The 26241-nt window shown below is 37.9% G+C and overlaps 1 protein-coding gene across 2 annotated transcripts in view; it reads right to left on the bottom strand.

Moving 5' to 3' along the window:
- The window catches only part of rabgap1l (RAB GTPase activating protein 1-like), a 351445-nt gene that overhangs the window by 149612 nt on the left and 175592 nt on the right, over positions 1-26241 (bottom strand). For both annotated transcript variants that reach the window (XM_088926643.1, XM_088926644.1), the window contains exons 14-15: positions 22571-22684; positions 671-745 (exon numbers count right to left, since the gene is read on the bottom strand). In XM_088926643.1, the coding sequence (XP_088782769.1) occupies positions 671-745; positions 22571-22684 (189 nt within the window). The remainder of the gene's footprint in view (positions 1-670; positions 746-22570; positions 22685-26241) is intronic.

Below are 26241 nucleotides of genomic sequence, written 5' to 3'. Positions count from 1 at the left end.
CTTTGTACAGGATGGGACAACACTTGGAATATGAGAAGCTACCATATTTTATATTATATTCTACTTAACATTATCTACCTGACAAGAGACAATTCAAATCCAGCTTGATATTAAAAATGTTAATTAAAATAGATTTGCTGAATGAATGATCATTTTTTACTAAAAATAAAATCTGTTTATGTTTTTTTTTTCAATGAGAAACAAGCAGAACCCATTAGGACAACAAGTGGTTTGATCATTATAAGGGTGATAAACAAAGTGAAATACTCTTCAGGCAGCAATTGTAGATATATTGATATGAAAATTATTTATAACAATATTTTCTGTTTCAGAATGGAAGGAAAAGGATTTACTCTTGCCTTCATAAGGTCAAAACCCACGTTGTGCATGATTCTATGTATCCCATGTGTACAGATGTAAATACAGTGTAGTGTAAAACTACAGTGTAGTAATATTTGTCAGAAGATACATATGTTCTTCGAAAAAAAAGTCGCACTAAATTTCATTTCAGGTTTTCAAAAATAAAATGGCAGTTAGTGAACAGAAAATTCAGCTTTGATTCAGCATGTTTTACAAGTCAATTTCACCACATGGACATACTCTTCACTACGTTACACAGGCATGAAGGAAGCATAATTAGCTGTGCTTGAAGAGGTACACGCCTACTTACATGAAGCAGCAGCACAGCAGCCAGGAAGGACTGTCCTTGACAGTAGCCAATGTCTTCATCATATACTGAATAGGCCTGGAAATTCAAAAAGAACAGACACATTATTAACACACACCTCCACAGACAGCGGACAGCCCCACAGGACCAGGAAGATTCAACATATTTCATTATGTCAAAAACAATGGAAACAGCAAGCTGTTTCTGATGCTGTAATATTAAACATTTTGTTGACTTTTTTAAAGTAGGCTTTTGCATATTATTTTATTTATCGTCACAGCTGGAGAATACACAAAACATTCAAGAATCCAGTAGCCAGCAGCTAAAGATTTTACATCAACACAAAGCCTCAAACAGATGGCTGTATGAGCTCAGAAGCTGTATATTCATTCAAAGCCCACTAGCATCTAAAGTGAACTGTTGTGATGGAATGTAATATAAGATTAATGACTTTCTGTTAGTGCCTTAAATCAAACAATTTCACCACAGTCAAGACCACGTAATCTATTAGGCAATATTACACTGAAGAAGACCAAGGTGGTAACATTCATAGAGAGAATGCAGCTTTTGGAATTTTTAATGACAATGTGAACCAGAAAAATGTGCAGCTAACCACATTATTTAGGGACATTATGTGTGGATATGATTTTGAAAACCTGCAGGTTTTTGTGGGAGAGATCTTCTCTTTTTGTCTCGGAATCCCATGAAAATATTAATGAATTCTACTCTGCATTACCACATGACATCCAGAGTTCAATTCTACAGTATTTTTTTTGCTGATGCGCTTAATAAAATATTGTTTTCTACGAAATAATATTTCAGTTTTGATTGCATTGACAGGAATAAAATTAACAATGCTTTAGCTGTGGCCAGCTTATTTTCTGACTGTAGTTTCATCAACAGTCAGCATGTATCTGCAAAGTGATGTGCATAGAATGCAATTTATGTCCTTCATGTCTTACTTTGTATTAGGTTAAGTTATATTATTTGAAATATATTCATCTCCCACATCCAGAATGTTCCAAAACACAACAAACAGGCACAGAACAAAAAAAGATTTCAAGGACAGGTTGGACAATTAGCCAGAAAAGACTTTGCAAAGCTGTGTGAGTTAAATCACCAATTTGATTACCTTGATACCATACCTTGAAATAGAGCTACCTGATGTGAAATGACCAAAGGCCAATTATATTAATATTCTAGATACAAATTCTCTTCCCCAAAGGTGCCATATTTGTGATAACTTCCTCTCCCTGCAGGACACAACTGACCCTGTTGTGGAAATGTCCAACAATTTCATTTCCCTTTCCCTGAAGACAGCCCTGTTCTAAAGCTCTTTATGAGCCAAGTACTCAGACAGATTAAGATAAGAAAGCTAGTGATTGCTCTGACACACACAGCTCTGTAGAACACACTGCTGGAGTGCACTGCTCTTCACTCTGGGTTTATATATTTATGATGTAATTAAAACCACTCAGACATGACTCTGTACAGAGTAATTTCCTGATCCACAAAGAAAATGGAGAAGTCACAATCATTCCGAAAATGAGCATGATTAACGTCCATAATTCTTTGGGCTCCAAGACAGAACTAACTCCATACTTACCGGGGTCTCCTTCCTACAGGCAGCAATAAGAAGTCACAGCAACAACAGACAGTCACACCTGAAGTAAAGCACTAGTATATGCAATCATAAACAATAGGTTTTAAAAACTGAATTACTGATCAACTTAATTGAATTAATTTTCTTTGTCTATGAAGATCCAATAGTTTAGAAGCCAAAAGAAAAATACACACAGTAAAACTACTCTACTTCAATGGCCCTTCACCTACTGGTGTCCAAATACCCTGTCCAGGGGTTTTGCACCAAGCTTATAACAACTCAGACAGGCAGGGCATACAACCCACTTAATTATTTTTGTTTAAAAACTTCAAGTTAAACAAGTAACAGGTGAATACAGTGGTGTGAAAAAGTGTTTGCCCCCTTCCTGATTTCTTATTTTTTTGCATGTTTGTCACACTGAAATGTTTCAGATCATCAAACAAATTGAAATATTAGACAAAGATAACACAAGTAAACACAAAATGCAGTTTTTAAATGAAGGTTTTTATTATTAAGGGAAAAAAAAATCCAAACCTACATGGCCCTGTGTGAAAAAGTGATTGCCCCCTAAACCTAATAACTGGTTGGGCCACCCTTAGAAGCAACAACTGCAATCAAGCGTTTGCGATAACTGGCAATGAGTCTTTTATAGCGCTGTGGAGGAATTTTGGCCCACTCATCTTTACAGAATTATTGTAATTCAGCCACATTGGAGGGTTTTCGAGCCTTAACCGCTTTTTTAAGGTTATGCCACAACATCTCAATCGGATTCAGGTCAGGACTTTGACTAGGCCACTCCAAAGTCTTCATTTTGTTTTTCTTAAGCCATTCAGAGGTGGACTTGCTGGTGTGTTTTGGATCATTGTCCTTCTGCAGAACCCAAGTGCGCTTCAGCTTGAGGTCACGAACAGATGGCCGGACATTCTCCTTCAGGATTTTTTGGTAGACAGCAGAATTCATGGTTCCATTTACCACAGCAAGTCTTCCAGGTCCTGAAGCAGCAAAACAGCCCCAGACCATCACACTACCACCACCATATTTTACTGTTGGTATGATGTTCCTTTTCTGAAATGCTGTGTTACTTTTACGCCAGATGTAATGGGACACACACCTTCCAAAAAGTTCAACTTTTGTCTCGTCAGTCCACAGAGTACTTTCCCAAAAGTCTTGGGGATCATCAAGATGTTTTCTGGCAAAACTGAGACGAGCCTTTATGTTCTTTTTGCTCATCAGTAGTTTTCGTCTTGGAACTCTGCCATGCAGGCCATTTTTGCCCAGTCTCTTTCTTATGGTGGAGTCATGAACACTGACCTTAACTGAGGCAGGTGAAGCCTGCAGTTCTTTGGATGTTGTTGTGGGGTTTTTTGTGACCTCTTGGATGAGTCGTCGCTGCACTCTTGGGGTAATTTTGGTCGGCCGGCCACTCCTGGGAAGGTTCACCACTGTTCCATGTTTTCGCCATTTGTGGATAATGGCTCTCACTGTAGTTCGCTGGAGTCCCAAAGCTTTAGAAATGGCTTTATAACCTTTTCCAGACTGATAAATCTCAATTACTCTGTTTCTCATTTGTTCCTGAATTTGTTTGGATCGCAGCATGATGTCTAGCTTTTGAGGATCTTTTGGTCTACTTCACTTTGTCAGGCAGGTCCTATTTAAGTGATTTCTTGATTGAGAACAGGTGTGGCAGTAATCAGGCCTGGGTGTGGCTAGAGAAATTGAACTCAGCTTTCCAAAGATGTGATAAACCACAGTTGATTTTTGTTTTAACGGGGGGGGGAGGGCAATCACTTTTTCACACAGGGCCATGTAGGTTTGGATTTTTTTTTCCCTTAATAATAAAAACCTTAATTTAAAAACTGCATTTTGTGTTTACTTGTGTTATCTTTGTCTAATATTTCAATTTGTTTGATGATCTGAAACATTTCAGTGTGACAAAAAAGCAAAAAAATAAGAAATCAGGAAGGGGCAAACACTTTTTCACACCACTGTATATACCCTGGATCTCACTAGCTAAGGTATTTTTGTCTGATATTTTTTATTTTGTGTTTAGCGGCAAGGCTTATTAAAAATACAGGAATTAAGTTTGTTGCTCCCTTGCCAGTTCCTTTCTCCTTCATCTCAGTGGTGCTGGATACAGAGAGGCCATTCCATTTGGTTCACATTTAAGGTGTTTTTCTAGCTGATAGAACTTCCTGATAAGGAACAACTCCCAAAGCTGAGACATCAGCCACCCTAATAAATGGTCATCTCTGGTGCCTTACTGTCTGGGAGATTCCAAGGGAGAGTCTCATCCCAAGTTGTTAACAACCCCAAGGTCAGAGTGCATGGTTACTCATCCTCCACCTAGATCAGCCAATCAGGAACTGGTAGGGCAGGGTAACCCCCCGTGGGTCTCGAATGCCCACGGAACTTTCAACCAATGAACTACCGTAGTTCCTCCAGATAAAACAGGCAGCACAGGGCTCCTCCGGTGCTCCTCCTGGAAATTCTCCGACTCAGCTTGGACAATCACGTAACGGCCAGTGTGTCCGAGTGTCAGGACTTTACTTTGTTCTAAGAGTCGAGAACGGAGGTTGCCAGCGCGTAACCAAAGGATCCACCCGAGGTTAGCCCAGCAGCAACCACCGCGAACGCTCACCTGATCAACAAGTGAACTACGGTCGGAACTGTGGACAGCTGAATATCAGTATTCAGAACTAGCGCTACATCATGAACGAACCAGTCTTCTTCCTGTCTAAAGAGGGTGACCAGCTTGGACCTGCAGTCACTTTTCTCTTGTGCACTCCTGCTAGTTTTAGCCAGAACTAACTAGCCGGTCTTCAGAGAGCATCAGCAGCGCATCGCAGCAGGAATCTCTCCCACTTCTCTCCAGCCGCAACAGCACTACCTGGCACCGGACCAGAGAGCACTGATTGGACACAGCAACAGCCTGCCACTGTTCCTTTGTGTCCGCGGGAGATCTGAATCCACACAGATTGGATGAGTATTCAATATTCTGCATTACAGCTTGAGAATTCAATTGTTACCTCAACCTGAGTTGATATCTATTTAATTCCTATGAGTGATGTACTTGCTTTTGAGTATCTAGTGTAGAAGTTGTAATCCAAGTTCATTTACGAAATGGTATAAATGAATGATATACTGAATGTATGTCCCTCTTGGTTTGTAACTCTTCGTGATTGAATATATACCTTTTGTATTCTGCTAACCCTCAGGATAAGATCTGTTATGTTTATATGCACATTTTATGTATTAATAAATGTATTATCGTGTATTAGTATCCGTGTGTGTGCGTTGCTGAGTATCCCACTGGGTCGGTCTTCTAATAGCCATCAAAGAATCATTTTGTGACTTACTGCTACAACTAATAATTGTCCCAGTAAATGCACAAACCCCTACATTTATTGGGGCCTTGTAAGAGGATGCCTACATGTGAATTTATTTGTCAATACTTAAAGACAACACAATCTGTCTTAAAACATATATTCCCATAAATGCATTGTGCAGCCAGTGTAGTTTCATTTAATGTGTACCTTATTGTTGCTTACAATGAATGTGCAAAAAAATTTGAGAGGTTTTCGTCCCAGCTTTCCTCATACTGAATCATATCTAAAGGCCTTATCTGAACTGTAACTGAAAGGGATGCATACTGTATAGAGAAAACACTGTCAAGAGTTATTTCTATAAGTATCCAATGTCAGAGAACCATCTCTGGAAAGTTGTTCAGTCAGCTTATACACTCTAATCAGTCAAAACTGGTATTGCAAAGGACAAAGATGTTCCTTCTAGGAGTATGGAACTCTTCTATTTATCCATCCTTCCATTTGCTTCATCCTATTCAGGGTCATGGGGGAACTGGAGCCTATTCCAGCAAGCAATGGGCTCAAGGCAGGTTACACCCTAGACTAGAAGACAGTCCATTGCAGGGCACACACACACAGCCAATATATTTTTGGACTTTGTGAGGAAACCAGGGCATATAGAGGAAACCCACACGAACAAGAACAGAACAAAATTGTTAGGCAATTGTTCAGGGTTACTGCAGAGGGGATTTTAATGTTTACTAATGACTAATAAGTTAAAAAAAAGACAGGAGGTGACATTTAATATGGAAGAGAATCACAAAGGCTGTGCTTGTTCGAAGAGTGTGAGTAACACAGTAAGTGCGCCAGGAGTGGCAGCAAACACCATGACAATGGCAACATCGATTCCCTGTGAAAGCCAACTGTAAATGATCCATGGCTATGAGCATGCAAACTGCAGTGAGACTCTGCACCAATAAAGATCAAGATCGGAGAGACAGAGCAAGAGGAGGGAAGGGAGTGAGAGAGAGAGATAAAGATTGCTACAGATACAGCCATTCAAAACGAGCGAGGTACACTGTGGTACAACACGGTGGGCGTGTCGCATCATAACGTGTCATAACGTGTCTTATTGCGTCATAATACCACTGTTATGATAATAGTATCTGGAATCACCGCCAAGTAGAGCTAATAAAGCTTAACCTCTCATTTACAGCATTTGAGCTGTCGCCAGAAAACACCCGGTTTCGAATCCCGATCACTGCTGAGGGACAATCTGTATCCAACTAAGAATTTAAGTTGTATACTCTTTAGACTTTTAATTTTGAACTGTGTATTACAGCATGTTAATCGTTAAACATTAAAAAGTTGGTATATTTTATAAAAACAAGATTGCTCAGTTGGGCAAAAGTATACAACCTTCCTACTTCATCATAAATATTTTAATTATGCATAAATATTTTATGTATCAAAGTCTTTAACTTGGTAATTTACATGGGTTCTGGCTTTAACGTGCTTGTTCTAACATTATTAAGCTTGTATTCTGTACTTCATAAAAAGTTATAATGTTTTATCCTTTTCCAAGAATACGTACAGTACAGTAGTAAGAACACCACTTGCTGTTATTGTAAGAAGATAAATGTAGTGATTTATCTATATTAATATGGAATCTTGTAACTAAGCAGCTAAAGTATCACAAGTGGACGTTTTGGAAACATTTTGACATTTGTTTCTTTAAAAAAAAAAACTTATATTGTTCTTGTAGTGGTTATGAGCACTGCAATGTAGCGAGCTGCACCCAGACGGGTCAAAGCACGATCAGAGCAATACTTTTGGCTTGGTTCTCATATAGCTGAATGCATAAAAATAGTCCACTATTATAGCTTGTTGTTGGGTCTGGCGCAAATTTGTGTATCTGGATAAATTAAGTGATGATATTGTGATTAAGGATTTCTTCGCTAAATTCTTTAAGTTAAACAAAGGAGGGAAGAAGGGTTATTTTTACAATTGGCACTCCAAGATTCAGACTGATTTAATTCCCCTCATGTAACTGAAATGGATAAAGAAATCATGCAGTAGTTATATGTATTGGAAGGCGCTCTGTTTTATTAACAGACACTCTGACTCAAACCTGTGTCGTACAGTGATATACAGTAGACGTGGGTAATGTCATCCCCATTAAACAATGTGCTTATTGCACAAATCCTTCTAAACTAGAAGCATTGCAGAAGGTGATAAAGACTTAGATACATCCAATTTGGATCTAAATCAGCTATCTTGGGTGCCTCTGCATACTGACCCCCCGCCTGACTCTGAGCAGAGCTGGCAGATGCGATGGATGTGGAAGCACAATAGTCGGGGAGGACTTCAAGCAAGAGTAAAGCACCGTGGCTACCAGACCCCACTCCCGAGTGTTCTGGCCAACGTACAGTCCGAGGAGAACAAGACAGACGAACTAAAGGGAGGGTTATGCCAACAGCGGGACATCAAGGACTGCTGTATTCTCTGTATCACCGAGACTTGGCTGACCCCTAATACAATTGACTCAGCTGTTCTGCTTGACAGATTATCTGCCTATCATATGGATTGATCTGGTTCAGCTGGTAAGAAAAAAGGCTGTGGTGTATGCGTTATGACAAATAACTCTTGGTGTTTAGACATGAAAATTCTGAAGCAATTTTGCTCTCTGGACCTGGAATATCCATATGTGAAATGTCGTCCTTTCAATCTACAGTAACAAGAGAATTTGCATCTGTAATTATGTCTGCGGTATATATTCCACCCAGGACAGATATGAAATGAGATATGAAAGGAGCACTCAGGATATTACTGTATATGCCACCATTAACACTATGAAACTGCTTACCCTGATGCTGTATCCATTGCTGCAGGGGACTTTAATCAGACCAATCAGGGAAAAGTTCTTCCAATATTTTACTAGCATGTCTCCTGCTCATCTAGGGGTGTGAATACTCTTGATCACTGCTACCGCTATCAAAGACACTTACCACTCTATCCCTTGGCTGCACTACAGACAGTCAGATCATCTGTCAGTGCTTCTCCTGCCGGCTTACAAGCAGAAGCTGAAGTAAGAGAATGTGTAAACAAGAACAGTACAATACTGTACAACACTGGACAGAGGAGACAGATGAAAGTAATGCAGGACTGCTTTGAACCTGTGGACTGGGCCATGTTTAAATTTCATTAGCAAACCTGGAACTACAGTTGTCACTGTTTTTACTAAGAAATGTGTGAATGACTGTGTGTCTACAAAGACAGTTTGCTTTTTTTCCTAAGCAGAAGCCATTGTTTCATAGTGATATTCTTAGTGAGCAGTGGGCATGATAGAAGGCTTTTAAATCTGGCAACTTAGACCATTATAAGAAGGCAAGGTATGACCCGCGGAGCAATATCAGGGATGCTTAAGGCAACATCATAACAAACTAGAAATACAAGCTGCCTCTTCTGTTGTGCAACAGATGTGGTGGGGTTTTCAGACAATAACAAATCATAAAGCTAAAATAAGCAGTGTTACATCCACTGATACCGAATTCTCTCTACTGGTTGAACTGAATGCCTATTACACTCGATTTGAAAAGGGAATCATGGAAAAGCCAGCACCAGTGTTTCCCAGCTGCTGATGTTATGGTCTCATATAGGCCGAAGTCAGGGCAACTTTCAGATGGGTGAACATATTGAAGGTGACCAGCCTGGACAGCGTTCCTGGATGGGTCCTATGTAGGACAAATTGGCCATGTTTTTACAGATATTTTTAATCTTTCACTTTTACAATCTTCTGTTCCCATTTTAAGAAAACCACCATTATACCAGTGCGGAAGAAAAATACTGCTACCCGTTTAATGATTATAGACCATAACTGGCCAAATTAACAGTAATGATGAGACAGCCTACAGGGATGAAGTCAGGAACCTGGTGGAGTGTTGCCTTGACAATAATCTACCCCTCAATATCACCAAAACCAAAAAGCTGGTTATCAATTTTAGAAAGCAGGATGGGGACCCCAATTCACAACAATGGGGTAGCTCTTAAGATGGTTGGCAGCTTCAATTTCCTATGTACCTTCATTACTAATGATTTAATGTGGTCCCAGCATGTAACTAAAGATACAAAGAAGGCACAACAGCACCATTACATCCTTAGATAGTTGAAATAATTTGGTTTATCTTCAACTATCCTTACTACATTTTACAGGTGCGTTATTGACAGTGGTATGACTAGAAGGCATTATGGGGGGTGATAGGAGCATAACGGCACAAACCTCCAAATGCAGAGACAGTTTCTTCCCGCAAGCTGTCAGATTACTGAAGTCTATCCCTACCACCAACTCTCACTAATGTTTTTTATCTTCTCACACTGCTTGTCTGACTTGCTTATTAAGTTGTATGTCATTTAACCTGTTGTTGTTGCTACTGCTGTTTTGTGTTTATCCTTTGGTGATTCCTTAATGTCTTTGTATTAGGGCATACATGCAAATAAGCATTTCATTGCACTTGTGCATATGACAAAGAAACTCAACTGAACTAAAGACATGGTCTTTGTCTGATCTTTAATTTTCAACATGAGTACTACCTTCTGTAGCTTGTGTGAATAAGAAATCTACATTTTTGCAAAAATATGCATAGTTTTAATTGACTTTTAATACCATCTTGATTTGGATAAAAACAATGACAGCATTAATAATACTTTTTGAAATACTAATCCATAGGAACCACTGTTCATCGATTTTTATTTACTGTATTATTTTTCAGTAAATCATGTTTGGCATGATTCCACTCAAACCACCCATATTGCTTATTAACTGAAAAGTATAGTTCAAATATTCCCATGAAAATACTATATTAATATAAAAAGACATGACAAAGTATTTTAAATGCACCATAAGTAACAAAACCTTAGCACATTATAAAACAACAGAATCACAAAAAAAGGCAGTTTCTGTGAACAGCAGCTCTTCAGTATGCTCTTGTGGTAGGATTCAGAGTAACCCTACTTCATTGAAGTCATCCCAGCTTTCTTTTCCAGCTTAAACCTTCCACTATAATTATAGCTAATGACCAGGGAGCTTTAAACCAAGCCTCCCAGTTTTTCTGTCTGTGTGTTTCACTAGACATCCTGCTTGTGGTGCACTGTTAGCTAAATTTATATTCTATTTCCAAACAATTTATCTGCCTCTGATTTACAGCCGAGCAGTGCAGTATGCTCATTAACATCTAAAACAGGGGTGTAGAACCGTATCGCAGAAATCAATGCCCTCCTTATAACGAATATTGATCGCTGCAAGCTGCCAGCAGGACAGAGGAATCAGCGCAAAAGCTAGTTGGCTTGAAAATAAGACTTACAGATAAACATAAAACCAAAGGCTTCAGAACAAAGAACAGAAGATAAAGACCATCTTATCCAGCATCCTTGCTCTCCATAATACAAACATTAAAGAGGTCATTTTCGTATTGCTTTTTATAATCTATTTTACCAGTTGAAATGAACTATTGAGAAAAGAGCTTAATCAAGTGTTTTACACAAGAAATGTGTGCAATGCCAAAAACTAAACACAGGTAAATCTTCAGGCCTATGTGCAAATAGCAGATAAGCCAAGCACTTGAAGCAAGGGTTTCCAGTGGGTAGAATCAAGAGTCCAGCTAATTCGCATTGCCTCCTGGAAAATGTCAGATCTTCTAATGCAGTGTTGCTATCTAAACATTGTATTTTAATGTTTAGATTTTAATGTTCAATTCATCGCATTTGCAGTAGTTGCTGTATGCTGCATAATGCCTCAGTACACAGCTGACTGGTGACTTAATGGTTATTAGTATTCATTATAACATCTTTTCACAATTGCAAACATAAATACACTAAATCAGATAACTGCTTATCTGAATTGCATTTCTAAATCCCTTTTTTCTGAGTTCTGTGGTCGTGTGTTATTTATTGTTGAATTACAATTGCAGACAGAAGTGTTTTAAAGAAAACACTAAAAATAACTGCAGCAACAGCATTACCAGTTTGTAGCCGTATCTTGTCAGATCTCACAAGCTAAGTAAGGTGGCCTAAAACAAAACTTAATGATCTAAAAAATAAGAACTGACATACAATACAGCATGTCTCATAATGCTGGGGCCCTGGGTTCAATTCCCAGGCTGCTATCTGTGGGAGTTTGTGCATTCTCCCCTTGTTCACATGGGTTTTCTCTGGGTGTTTTGATTTCCCTTCACAGTCCAAACACAAACACAAATACTGGTAGGTGAATTGGCTACTGGGAAAATTGGCGCTGGTGCGAGTGTGTGCATATCTTTTGTGTCTGTGCCCTGCAAAGAACTGGCATGCTCCCCTGTTATCCTATATTGGATAAAGTAGTTAGAAGATGGATGGATAGACTTCAAAGAGAACACAGGGCTCTAGGCATATGATAAGATGTGTCAGATCTTCTTGAGTTAGCTTCTTCTTGCTGGTGCACTCTGGGTACAGTATCTTCATCAAGGTACAGCAGCAATGTCCTCACCTAGGATTTGAACCTTACAACCCTCCTCCAGCCAGGGGTCCATAGTCCTACCCATGACTTCAAACAGATAATATTAATGACAAAAATCAATAACTACAGTATGTACTGGATTGTATAGTCTTCATTTTCAACAAGAGAAAGACAGCAGTAATGGAGAGTTACATTTTAAATGGACAGGTAAAAGAAGGTCATAGTGCCACTGTAAAATAGAAACAGAAATGGAATGAATGCCTTGTATAATATGAGTTGGCAAAATATTGATAGAGCAATTATGTCAAGGCTGTTGGTGCAGTGAAGTCTTCCCACCTTCTCAAGGTCTCTCAATTGAGCTAGAGTCTAGATCATTTTGACAGGCAAGCAAATTAGGAAATGAGTGACAAAGAGGATTTGTGCTACAGCTTTAAAATAAGTCTCCGTACATACAGGTTTAATGAAGGAAGCACAACCACAGGATGCTTTACAGAAATAAGCATATAACATATATAATCCCAGCAATTAAATTATAATGTGATACTGTATGTAAAATATCAATGTAAAACTTATGGTTGGTTTAGATGGAGGACAATTACACCAATACCTTGCAAAAGGGATGTGTTAATCACTGATACTACCTAGACAGCTACTGTAATATATGACATGACATGACATCACTTTACTAGCTCTATACAATTTCTTGCATTAGGAATTCGTCTTTTCACATACCCCAGCTTGCTCTCCATGAGACACAGACACACAGACAGGGAGAGAGAAGCTTGGGGTCAGAGCGAAGGGTCAGCCATTGTACAGTGCCCCAGGAGCAGTTGGGGTTAAGGGCCTTGCTTAGGGGCCCAACGGAGTAGGATTCCTCTGACGGCTGTGGGATTTGAACCGGCAACCTTCCAGCCACAGGCTCAGATCCTCAGCCAATACACCACAAAGAAGCAAAAGACTTAAACCTTGAGCAAGGCATTCAGTGACCACCAGCCCGACCTGCCTATATCATTTACAACCTCGACAAAAAACTACCCGATGGTCTTCTACCTCTCAAAATCATTTTATAATGAACCAGTTTCTCTGTAAATCTTACATTACAGCTACAGATATTTTGTTTTAATGAAGAGAGGCCTCTGGGAACACTTCTATTAAGTTTTTACTTTTACAGATGTTAATTATTTTGTTTGTGAGGAATTTCAGGCTGGTTTGGGAGCATGGATAGCACTGTAAAGTTGAGACACTGAGACACTTCTGTTAGTTCTTATTTGTGGAGCTGGCAGTTCAGAAACATCTCAGGGGAATGACACAATATGACAAATGTTACCACCCAACCACAGATTCAAGATGGAGACCAGCCCTCAACAAAAACAAAATATTTTTCTTTTTTAAACAAAGAATTAGGTAACTGAAGTGCTTTTAATCTTCCACTGCCAATAGAAAAGTTCTTAAATCAATTTAAAGGGAAAAACTAGTGATAGACATTGTCAGACACAGTCTTTTTATGAGTAAAGAAATAACTTTAAACAATAAGGCTTGGTCATGTTTAAGACTTAAACACAAAGGCATTTAATTCATTTAAAATATTTACCAATCAGGTTTTTAAAACTAAATTTTGATAAATAATGCTCTCAGCTATTCTTAAGATAATATGGATGTAAGAAAAGCTACGAATGACACGAGCCTATTCAGCCCACCTTGTTCATTTGTTTTATAGCAGCTAGTCCATCAAAGAATCCAAGATCCCAGCAAATCAGCTTTATAAACAAGGCTCGGCAGATTTGTTTTTCACAACAAACAAGTGCCTCCTGTTACTGTCCTCTGTTCTGCAGATGCAGTGAATCAACCCTTACAGATCAATAGGAGTAACCACAGAGTTTATACTTATTGATGAATACTGACATACCTTGTACTGCATTTAATGTTAAATTGGTCATGTTAAAGGGTGACAGAATAACCAAATATGAAACATATCTGTTTCTTTAAGATTGCACATTTGCTTAAATGGTAAATCTATAATTGAAATATTTTTTCTTCTACTCACTGTTTCCAAAAATGGAATTGGCAGACCTGAGCAATACATCTAGCTATTCAGAATGTGTGATGAATAATGCACCATGCATACTGCATTACAACGCATTGTGATGCCCAACACGCTTTTGTTTTTTAAAAATAATGTGATGCAGGACTGCACTACTTTGTAAAACCGCCAGGTGGCACAGTCAATGCTTAACGTGGCGTGTGGAAGCATTTGGGCTGTCACCAGAAAACCCCTGGTTTTGAATCCTGGTCAATGCTGAGCCCCTTGGAACAATTTCACAAAATTTTACAGAATTTAATTTGTATATTGTTTTGACTATTATTAATTTTATACTATATATTATAGCAAATGTTAAATATCAAATTAAAATTAAAAATGTAGGGCTGTAATTAGTAATTAGAAAACAATTTTACTTTCGATTTTGATAATGAAAAAATATATTTCACCTAACACTGTACAGTAGTGGCTTTAAAAGCATATGGTATCATATTGTATTTACTGTACAGACCCAGCCATTCAGAATGCGCAAGGGATACTACAGTTCTTTGTAAAATTGCCAGGTGGAGCTGTGAAAGCTTAATGGGATGTGTGGAGCATTTGGGCTGTTACCAGAAAACGTCTGGTTTCGAATACTGGTCTACTGTATGCTGAAGGACAATCTTTTTCTAATTATAGAATTTAAGCTGTACACTGTTTAGACTTTTATTAATTTTAAACTGTTATGCTGTAGCTTGTGAATGTGATTTTTTTAGGTTTACATTCACATAGAGAAAATCCAAAGGTAAATTTTGGTAGCAGAAAACAAAAACGGTACTGTGATGTAATACCGTACATACAGTAATCTAATGCATGCACAGTAGATGGTAGCGATAGCTAAATATGAAAACGTACACAACAGTATTCTACCCTCTTTATAAATATTTTATGCATCAAAGTCTTTAACTTGGTAACTTACAGTGGGTTATGGTTTTAACATGCTTTTTCTAATATTACAAAGTTTATATATTTGTACTTCATAAAAAGTTATAACGTTTTTTCCTTTTCTAAGAATACGTAGTAAGACCACCACTTGCTGTTATTGTAAAAAAGGTTGCACTGATTTAATACCACTTGATGGTTATATTAATATGGAATTGTGTAACTAAGCAGTTAAAATATTACAAGTGGACATTTCGGAAACATTTTTACATCTGTTTCTTTTTTAAAAAACTTTTATTGTCCTTGTAGTGGTAATGGGCAAAGCACTGTAATGTAGCGTGCTGCACCCAATGGTTCAAAGCGCGATCAGAGCATTACTTTCGGTTTGTTTCTTATATAGTGAACACATAAAAATAGTCCACTATTATAGCTTGTTGTTGGCTCTGGTGTGAATTTGTATATCTGGATAAATTAAGTAACGGTTTTGTGAATTAGGATTTCTTTGTGGAATTCTTTAAGTTAAAGGAAGGAAGAAGGGTTATTTTTACAATTGCCAGTAACCAGAGAGCAGCTTATTCATATGTTGAAACCATACATGGATGTGAAGACAGACGGGTTACACCTTCAATTGACCGAGTGACTCTCTGTTGTTTACTAATGTACACTGTCTAGATGCCAATGTTCTTGTTATGCAAAAATAATAATATCTTGCTTATTAAAATCCGAGATTCTGACTGATTTGACTCTGTATATTCCCCTCATTTAACTGAAACGGATAAAGAAATCATGTAGTAGTTATATGTATCAGAAGGCACTCTATTTTATTAAGAGACACTCAAACTCAAACCTGTGTGGTTCAGTGATATAGATGTGAGTAATGTCATCCCCATTAAACAATGTGCTTATCGCGCAAATCCTCCTAAACCAGAAGCATTGCAGAAGGTGATAAACTGTACATAATTTACTGGAGCGCAGTTTAGTTCAAAGAAGGAAGTCCATGAAGTCCCACTGTTTATTGGTACCAAACATTGATGAGATGTTACGGTTCTGTACAGATTACAGAAAAGTGAACGCTGGAACTGCACCAGACATTGTATGTACTGTTTAACCATAATCAAGGACCAATGTGCTGTTCCCTTTTGTAACAGGGTTACTCCCTGGAAATTAGACACAAGAAGAGTAATGTTGGACAATGTTGTGTGGCACTGGCAGAATTTCTCAGTAAACTAAAGAGTTATAGAGGAGATATGTTGTGTATTGCCTCTTTTTACAGTTGTAAAAACATTCCAATGTTAATGCGATATGGAGATATTATTATAAACCTTTTAAATCTGAACCTGTTAACAGTAATTCACACCTACATGTCAAGATCACGGTGTGACCAGCAGCTCCTTTGTTTCGATTACTCTATGAATCAGTCCGTGAGGCATACCAGCCAAGGTTTCGAAATTAAAAAAAAATCAAACCTTTGTTTGGATGAGAACATCATGATTGTTACGCAAAGAAGTGAAATGTGACAATTTGTTACAATTACCATCAAGAAAAAAAAAAGTTTAGTTTTTATTTATTTGTGCCTGCTGCAGTTGCACATTTTGCAATGGCTGGATAGTTAACACTTCAAAATTGCTTTATCAGTCTGTCCATGGGGGGAAGGGGGGAGCTGTCCTTGACAGTTGACACTCCTCCATACACTTACGTGAAAAATTAATAAAAACGCCAATGTAAACGGCATATTTAAAATTGGTTTAATTTGTCATCGCACTTCAAAACTTGCATCACAAAGAAAATAAAAATGGTTTTAAAGTTCTCTAAACATTTTCAGTCAAGAACGAGAATTCACGTAGGGAGCTGAGTCAGCATGCGTAGGTTGCAAAAGATCAGCTAAAGAGGGAAGAAAACGCTTTCAGAGAAAACAATGTTTCAGGTGTGAAGAATACAGAGCCACAATTCAATTGCAGCCTAAAACTTTCCCCACACACCCTCACCCCACTGCGATTGGAATATACACAAACAAAGCACTGAAAGCTTCACAGTATATGGTCAGGTGTTTCGCAGATGTAGGGAGAGTAATTCTGGCTTTATGAACTCGCTTACACCTGGGATTCGCTTTATTCAAAATAAGGTTTTTGAAAATTGAACCAGGTACTAGATCTTGTTTATATAAAAGTTGTGAAAATTTTAACAAATTGGATTCTTTAAAATGCCTGTGGTTTTAAAGGTTTTGTGTCATTTGTTTGTGGAGTCAGAGTGATGGAGACTGAAATAAATGACACAAGCACTACCAGCTTCCTTCCCTTCCCCCTGGTGCGAGATGATAATGCGCTGGATGGCACGAAACATTCCCTCCCAAGCTCTTTCAGAACATCTAGGAGATGGTCTGGAGGTTCATTCATGTTGTTACATTATTATTCATATTAATATTTTATATGTACAATTATCAGAAATATGAATATAGTTTGCATAGTATTTTATTGTGAGAGAATTGCAGTTATATTCGTCATTTTATTAAATGTTATAGCAGATATTTCACACCTGAAAACACAGTTTTTTTATTAAACTGGAAATGTGAAAATAGAGTGAGCACTGGGGTGCACAGTTAAATTATTGAGATGGATAATTTTAGTAAATATGTTGACAAATGTCTGGATGTTTGGTTTCATGAGGCAAGGTAAAATTGTATCCAGCTGTAAATTGGCTACGTGACTTTGCCTCCGTGAAGCTTTTGGGTAAGAGGGCAGGATCCCTCACAGTGTAGTGCCTATAGAGTGTTAGTGTAAATGTAACAGTGTATTACTACGATCTTGCAAAATACGTATTTTTAAATGTTTGTAATCGTTATTCTTGCAAATACATTTTGTATTGTTATTCAGTCTGTGTGTTAGTTGGTGGGCAAACGTTCAAGGTGAAAATTCTTCCACAAGGAGGGTACCTTTAAAGCGGAGAAGCCAGCACCAACATTTTTCGGCTCTGTATGTCGCTTAAGCCAATTTAGTCTTTGGCATTTTAGTCACAGAGGTCTAAAATTTGTCCCCATTTTTAATCATTCTGTGTCCAGATCTAAGCGGGTGAGAGAAAGTAGGAAGAGATGCAGACAGAAAAAAGTGAATCCTGGCTTAAATTAAAATGATATTTTACCTTCATATTTTTCTTTATAAGTTAATATTTATTTATTTTCTGATAGTCAGATTTGTATATTTGCACAGAGTTTTGTATATTAATGTTTTTACAAGATGTGGTAGAAGTGCAACAAATTATTACAGCGAGAATTTTAATATTATTGATTACTAACAGTTTATGCTAATACATTAATTTCTTATTTATATGTACATAAAATATTGAACTAAGTGTGAAATTCAGAAAAAAACAATAGAGAATAGTCTGTGATATTTGCATAGATGAAACTTCTGAAATTTATTAAAAAATTAGAAGCTGCAGAACGGTCTTTACAGTTAGTGGGCGGTGCGCTATTTTGTCTGCAACCCGCTGATCTGCTTAACAACTGTGGAAAACGTGATTTTTTTTCTGTATGGAATGCGTGTTGCACTTACAAAATTAAAACGTTTAAAATAAAAAGAACTTACAGCTTACACAAAGACTCTAAGCTGATCACGAGGAAGAAAAATCACCCGTTTTTCGTGCATAACTAGCTAAATCGTTTTATAATGGATTTTAATCACTTACTACCTCCATTTAGGAAACCAAGGTAGATTTGTATTTTAGCACTTTTGAGTGTATTGCTGTGGCTTTGTCCTGGCCAAAGGATGTCTGGCCTGTTCTGCCTTGACTTTAGAGGAAGGCTTGGATTATGATACTGTTATGGTGGTGGTGTTGCATCCCTAAGTTTAAGTCCCTGAGGCATACTGTCAAAGGTTTCAGAATTATACATCTAAATCAAACCTTTGTTTAGCTTGCATGAGAGAAAGGGGGTTTGTTTTGATAAGTCCTTTCCTACTTACAAAATAACTGATTTTGACAAACTTAAACACTTAATTTTGAAGAATTTAAAAACTGTCTGCCTGACTGTACTGTACAAGAATGTGTTTATTTATTACTTCTGCTCGACCCTCTTCTCAGGAAAATAATAAAAACTCAATAGTTCCAACATCTAATGTAACATCCAAACTAAATTCAAGGTCTGTTTCTATTCACACTAAGGAAAAAAAAGATTTTTTACTGTCATAGAACAGGCCATTGGATTGCTGATTGGTAGGTAGGTAAATTATTAATCCAATGCGGGAAATTCAAGTGCTACAGCAGCCAGGCACAATCAATACAGTACAGTACAAATGTAGTAAAATACAATACAATAAATTTTTAAAAATGGAATAAAGAATTACAAACAAAACAGAAAAGGCACACACAAGAAAAAAAGTATGAATGTGCAAGGAAGATGTAATACACAGTATAGATAGTGCACACTCCCAGGCATATTGCACAGAGTAGGTAACTATTAACTATTTCAACTATTGCGCAGTTGTGAATTATAAATAAATTGCCCATTCCACTTCCACGTATTGCACTTCTATAAACCAGATGTAGACAGAACACCAGTAAAACAGAGCACCAGTTGTTACAGAGAAATCAGGTTTCAGGTGTACAGGTATGGTGTCACAACAGGTCAGTGTTGTCCCTGTCCAGACATACCATGGTTGGTTAGGTTGTAAAGTCCTATGGCAGTAGGCATGAATGATCTTCTGTAACACTCCCTGTCACACCGTGGTAGGATCAGCCTGTTGCTGAACATGCTCTACATTCTGACAAGCATGTCATGGAGGGAGTGAGCGACATTGTCCATGGTGGATATTAATCTGGACACCATTCTCCTCTCAGCCACCACCTCCAGAGAGTCCAGATGACCCAATGACAGAACTTGCCTTCTTGATGAGCTTCTTCAGCAGATTAGCATCCCCCACTCTAATCCCAGAGATCCTCCCAGCACTGAGAAGCTACTACGGAAACCCAACCAGCTTTTACCAGCACAAAGCTTACATCATCAAGGACTCTGGGACAAAGGATCTTTCAATATAAAACTTAATTAATAAATCAAATGATAATTCTCGACACCTGAATTATTATTCCAAACATGTTCAATGTTCAATTCAATACATGCATATTTACTTGTTCTACGAACATAAATGTGATTTAGTTGTATGAGACTGATAAAACCTAAAAGCTAGACTGTAACACATTATACTCAATCTGTATTTTAACTCTGAAGTTATGATCTTTGTAATCTCCAAGTTAATTATCAGCCATTCTTGTTCACAGCAAATAATTTCACAGATACATATTTTCTATTAATCTGTTGGTTATACTTCATATCTAGAATCTGTGTATGAGACTGTAAATTATTGTATTTGATTGGTTCCTGAAAGTAATCAAATACACTCGCAATTTACTGTTACAATTTCTGATTGTTAAAGCAATTTAAAACCCCCAACCTCCTACATGGTGTCTTTCAGGATTCTGCTTCTTGCTTTTTTGAGATGTGGATCTGTATTTATTGTGGGCTTATATCTTCCCTAAATCAATAGCTATGGCAGAACAGCTCACTTTTAAGGGTTAACAACACCTACAGGTCGGCACCAGACACCAGTTAGCAAAGCAGATTGCTAAAAGAAAAAAAAAGGGTCCCCCCAGATCACAAGAGAAACAGCTGAGGTAAAAAAAAAAAGAATTATCTTCCCTTGGGCCTGACAGGCCAAATAAATAATAGAAATGTACAATCAATATAACATAATATTCCAATATTATAATCAATATTATGAAGGAAAGCATGATTTTTTTGTTCTGGTGAGCAGATTTATATGTACACTATAGTAATGCATATTTATAGATATTTCCAACCTGGTATACAAAAATACACAGAAAAACAATACAAAAACTGTTCATAGCCTTGTTTAACTACATTCTGTGAATTAGCCCCATAGTTTCAACAACTATAGGGGAACAACAACACAGCTCAAGAGGCTCCACATCAAAATAATTAGTGTTTATTCTTCTTTCTACTTTTCTGCCTGAAATTACCCTTTACTTGTCATTTGCAACTTGCACACCTTCTTCCAGCAAGAAGGGAGCCCAGACTGAGACACAGCGATTTAGTTCTGGACCACGTCATTAGCCGGCTGTGATGGGGAAAACTTCCAGGGTTGCTTGTGCTTGAGTCAGCCAGGATATATAATCAATAACTTCTATTAAATGCAACCTATAAAAGTATGGTGGGCGAGGGAAGACAACCGCATCAAACAACACAGACTCTCACACATCCAGCACATGCCTCATGAAAATGTATTTTTGTCACAGTAGTTAAAGTGCCATCTAACTTCAAACTCAAAAACAATAACAAAATCACTAAGACAATCCTCAGCTGGGCACACACCTGCTAAGTACAACTGGACTACTCATAGGAGACAGATTGTAGTCAATGTTTATGTGTTCTGTTACTAAACTAATGGTTTTGAATACCAAAAATGTAGGAAACGTTAAATACAGAAACTGAATATAATGCAATTTTATTTTGAACTGTGTCAGGAAATTATGTGCTAAATTAACAGCCAATAATGTTTTATCAAACATAAATACACTTCAAACTAAATTTAGTGATGCCCTTGATGAACTAAATAAGTAAAGAGTAGGTAAGGGATAATTTAGCATGACAATTCGGGTATATACAGTATTTTGTGTTTTTCTGGTATTTTTCTTAAACAAATTAAAAACTAAAGACTTATATAACTTTCATCACTGTATGTACAAATTTAACATGTAACTAAGGGCATGATGTTCAACTTTATTTATACCTTGGCAATCAGTATATTTGACCCCTCCTTTAGTTTTAAGGAAGCCTTTCAAGTAGCCTTTTAATAGGTTCTTGAAACGTCTCATGAAGGTTAGTTAGCTATACCTTTGCTTAAAATCATATTATCTTGTTAAAATTTTGTTCTGATTGATTAGAAAACAATAAATGATTTATAAAATATCTTCTTTGAATTCTGAATCCCTATTTTATTTTCCTTTGCTTCTATCTCCTATCCCTATATCTTGCAAAATTGATTTTCTACTAATAGGTTTTCAGCCTTTCACACTGGCAAGAGGTTGAATATTTAAATCCTGAACATTTTCAGGAATAAACTGTGAAGTAATTATTTGAAATTCCCATTCCAACCACCTAGAAATTTTCTGTGTTCACTCTACTTTAATACTCAGTGACAATCAAGATGACATCTATAAGCTCTAATGACTTTCCAAGGTTTTGTGAAAGTACCAAAATGATCCTCACACTGCACAAGACAAGAGTTAAAAGGTTAACATCAAACTACTCCAACTCCATGTTGCTTCCATGCTTTCAGTTACAGTGACACAGTTCCTCACTTGAAGCTCTTCAGTTAAAGTGGTCAATTCCCTTTGATACTATGAAAACAAATGCCCAGAAAATGTTGATATAAATCCCAAACATTTTGGCATAAAGCACATGTGTGTTGTATGTACATGAAAGCAATAAGAGAAATAAATAAATATAAATAAAAAAGCAAAAATAAATAGGCCTCCAGCTTACCTTACAGATCTTGTAGAGAGAATCCTGGCCGTCACCATCTGAATCCTTGAAGTAATCATGTGCTGGGAAGGTGCGATGGATATCTCGGGTTATCACTCCATCCTGTGGGGACTCCTGCAGGCAGAAAAGCACAGACTACTGAGAGCCAAACAAATAAAGAAACCCTGCTGCACATTCCTGCAAACCTTTCCTCATTTCCTCTGCTTGCTGCAATGTACCAGCAACTAAACATAAGAAGATACAATACAAGAAACATGATACCCTTAATCATTTATAATAATAATTAATAATTGCTTACACTTATATAGCACTTTTCTGGACACTCCACTCAAAGCCCTTTACAGGTAATGGGGACACCAGAACGCTCACCACACATCAGCTATCAGTGGGGAGGAGAGAAGAGTAATGAAGCCAATTCATAGATGGGTATTATTAGAAGGCCATGATTGGTAAGGGCCAATGGGAAATTTGGCCAGGACGCCGGGGTTATACCCCTACTCTTTTCGAGAAACACCCTGGGATTTTTAATGACCACAGAGAGTCAGGACCTCAGTTTTACGTCTCATCTAAAGGACGGTGCCTATTTACAGTATAGTGTCCCCGTCACTATACTGGGGTATTAGGTCCCATGTGCTGGCCCCACTAACACCTCTTCCAGCAGCAACCTTAGTTTTTCCCAGGACATCTCCCATCCAGGTACTGACCAGCTTTAGTGGGTTGCCAGTTGTGAGTTATAGGGTGGAACATTAACTTGGCACTTAGCACTGATATCTCACAAATCTTAGGTCTTAAATTTGAAACTGGACTGGGATGTCATGTGTATAGAATTTGCTGGTTAGATATGTTTGTACCCTGAATTGATCTTACATGCCCCCAAAGTTAGAATCATATGAAAAGTAGGATTTCAGGATAGTTTTCAGGTTAATAAATGGATTGGATGGAAATGATCTGGTCATTTGGCATAAGCTGGATCGCAGTAATTAACCTAATTTATCACCCAGTTAAAAAATACTGTATATCACGCACTGGTAATATTTATTTTCATATATATACACTGCTAGTATATCTTGGTCTTGGGCTAAAATTACATTGTTAATATGTTTTCTTCTGGACTAGTTACATTGTTTCACAATAATAATTTCATACTTCGATTCCCATTCAAGAATAGATAGATACTTTATTGATCCCGTGAGGGAAATTGCAGTGCAACAGCAGCTTAACACAATCAGTGAGATGTGCACTAAGAAGGGTTACTCACAGTCCAGAACACACAAATAACAAACCAGAACAGAACAGTACACAACAAAGTCGTATTGCACAATATAAATATAAATATAAATGTATTCCACAGGTCCCTGGCATATATTGCCCAAAAATGGTTGTAAACGGGAAAAGAAAAAGAACAGATGTAACAGTTTACTGTTCAGTCCAGAAACAGATCACTGTCAATGTTGCCTCTGCCCAGACGCAAGGTGGATGCGTTGTACAGTCTTATGGCAGAAGGCAAGAATGACCTCCTGTAGCGCTCCCTGTCGCACCGTGGATGGATCAGTCTATTGCCTATTCCAGGTGGACATAGGCTAAAAGGGTCTTCGCCACTAACAGGATAAAAGAATATCAAAGGCATTGGATGTACTGCACCATGTAGCACTGAAGACTATCATCAATAAGTGGAGAAAATGTGGCACCACAGGGACATTGACAAGATCAGGACAACCCTCCAAAGTTGATGACAGGACAAGGAGAAAACTTATCAGGAAGGCTACCAAGAGGCCTACAGCAACATTAAAGGAACTGCAGGATTTTCTGGCAGGTATTGGTCACTCCTTGCATGTTACAACAATCTCCCGTATTCTGCACACGTCTGGGCTATGGAGTAGGGTGACAAGATGGAAGCCATTTCTCACAAAAAAGAACATCCAAACCCATCTAAATTTTGAAAAAACAATGCATTCAATCACCCTAAAACATGTGGGAAAATTTCTTATGGTCTAATGAGACAAAGGGTGAACTTTTTGGCCTTAATTCTAAAAGATATGTTTGGTGCAAAGACAACACAGCTCATTATCCACAGAACACCATACTTACTGTGAAGCATGGTGGTGGAAGCATCATGTTTTGGGGCTACTTCTCTTCAGCTGGGACAGGGGCTCTAGTCAAGATAGATGGGATAATGACTGGCTCCAAATATAAAGATATTTAGGCACATAACCTTCAGAAAGCTGAAGATGAAGAGGAATTTCACCTTACAACACGATAACAACCCAAAGCACACATCCAAGTCAACCAAGGAATGGATTCAGAAAGGGAAGATCAAAGTCTTGGAATGGCCCAGTCAGAGCCCAGACCTCAATCCCATAGAAAACCTGTGGAATGACCTAAAGAGGGCTGTGCACAGGAGATCCCCTGGCAATATGAAGGAGCTTGAACCTTTTTGCAAGGAAGAGTGGGATAAAATTGCAAAGTCCAGGTGTGCAAAGTTGAAAGAAACTTATTCACAAAGACTTACTGCTGTAATAAATGCAAAAGGCGCTTCCACAAAGTATTAGTTGGTGTGTGTGTGCACACTTATGCAACCAGGGTGTTGTAGGTTTTTAAATTTCAATTATTTTTCCTAATAATTATCTATTTGTTTTTCTCTTGAATTTTGTTGGTTGCAAGGTCACATTAAAGATGGAAAAACGTCTAACATGATTTATCTTGATTTCTGGCTTTACATCACAAAAACCTGCAATTTCAATAAGGGTGTGTAGACTTTTTATATCCACTGTATGATCATTCCTTACAACACCTCCTCCCAGTATTAAGACTGCCATTTCCAACACTTGACTTTGAAGTGACCAGTTATCATTCACTCCTTCTGACAGAAAGGCCACACAATTCAAACAGGGGAGTGAAGATGCACTGCAGCACACCTGACTGAATTCCCATCATCTGTAGTAAAGTACTAAAGTCAATACCACTTGCCAAATTCCTAAACAAGTCTGCTAATCCTATGACCCAGAACTCATCCCACCACCTGTAAGTTACAACCACACAACTTTCTATACAGAGGTCTTCACTGGTTTACTAAGAAACTTGTACTACTATAGTGAGAACTACACCATGAGTTCTGGGCCCTAGTGTGCACACAATCAGAAACGTGGGGGAACGAAATCTTCCAGATTCCATTACATTCTATTTTATTTGATGTTTTCAATCAAATTCTGCTTTCTTACAATATTTTGCATGTATGCCTGTATTCATGATCATGATGAGCTGCTTCAAGGACTGGCGTATCATAACACTCACAAACAATATCTTCCTTATCAATCCTGAACAGCAAGGTTATGATCTGCTGAACTGGAAATTTACCCCAAATTTGCAGAAAGTATCAGCATCATGTCTAACAATCTTCCTTCATCTCTCTCTCACTCCCATTCTCTGGCAATAGTCTGCATGTCTGCATTCCTCCTGCTTGCTTCAGCAGTGGTGTAAATCTGGGGCTGTAGTAATTCATATTTCTGAAGGAAAGCTATTTTAGTGTAATACGGTTATTAATTCAGAAGGATGACTCTCTCCTGGAGTCTCTGCCAAAATCAGTCTGAGAAGCATGCATTCATCATTCACAACTCAACCTGGGAACGTTTCTATTAATAACTGCTCACTGACAGAGACAGTGAGAATCGGCC

This window comes from Atractosteus spatula, chromosome 11 (assembly GCF_055471065.1).
Source record: "Atractosteus spatula isolate fAtrSpa1 chromosome 11, fAtrSpa1.hap1, whole genome shotgun sequence".
In the NCBI taxonomy this organism is placed as follows: Eukaryota; Metazoa; Chordata; class Actinopteri; order Semionotiformes; family Lepisosteidae; genus Atractosteus; species Atractosteus spatula.
Note: the sequence above shows the minus strand (reverse complement) of the source record. Positions and strands in the feature narration are given on the sequence as shown.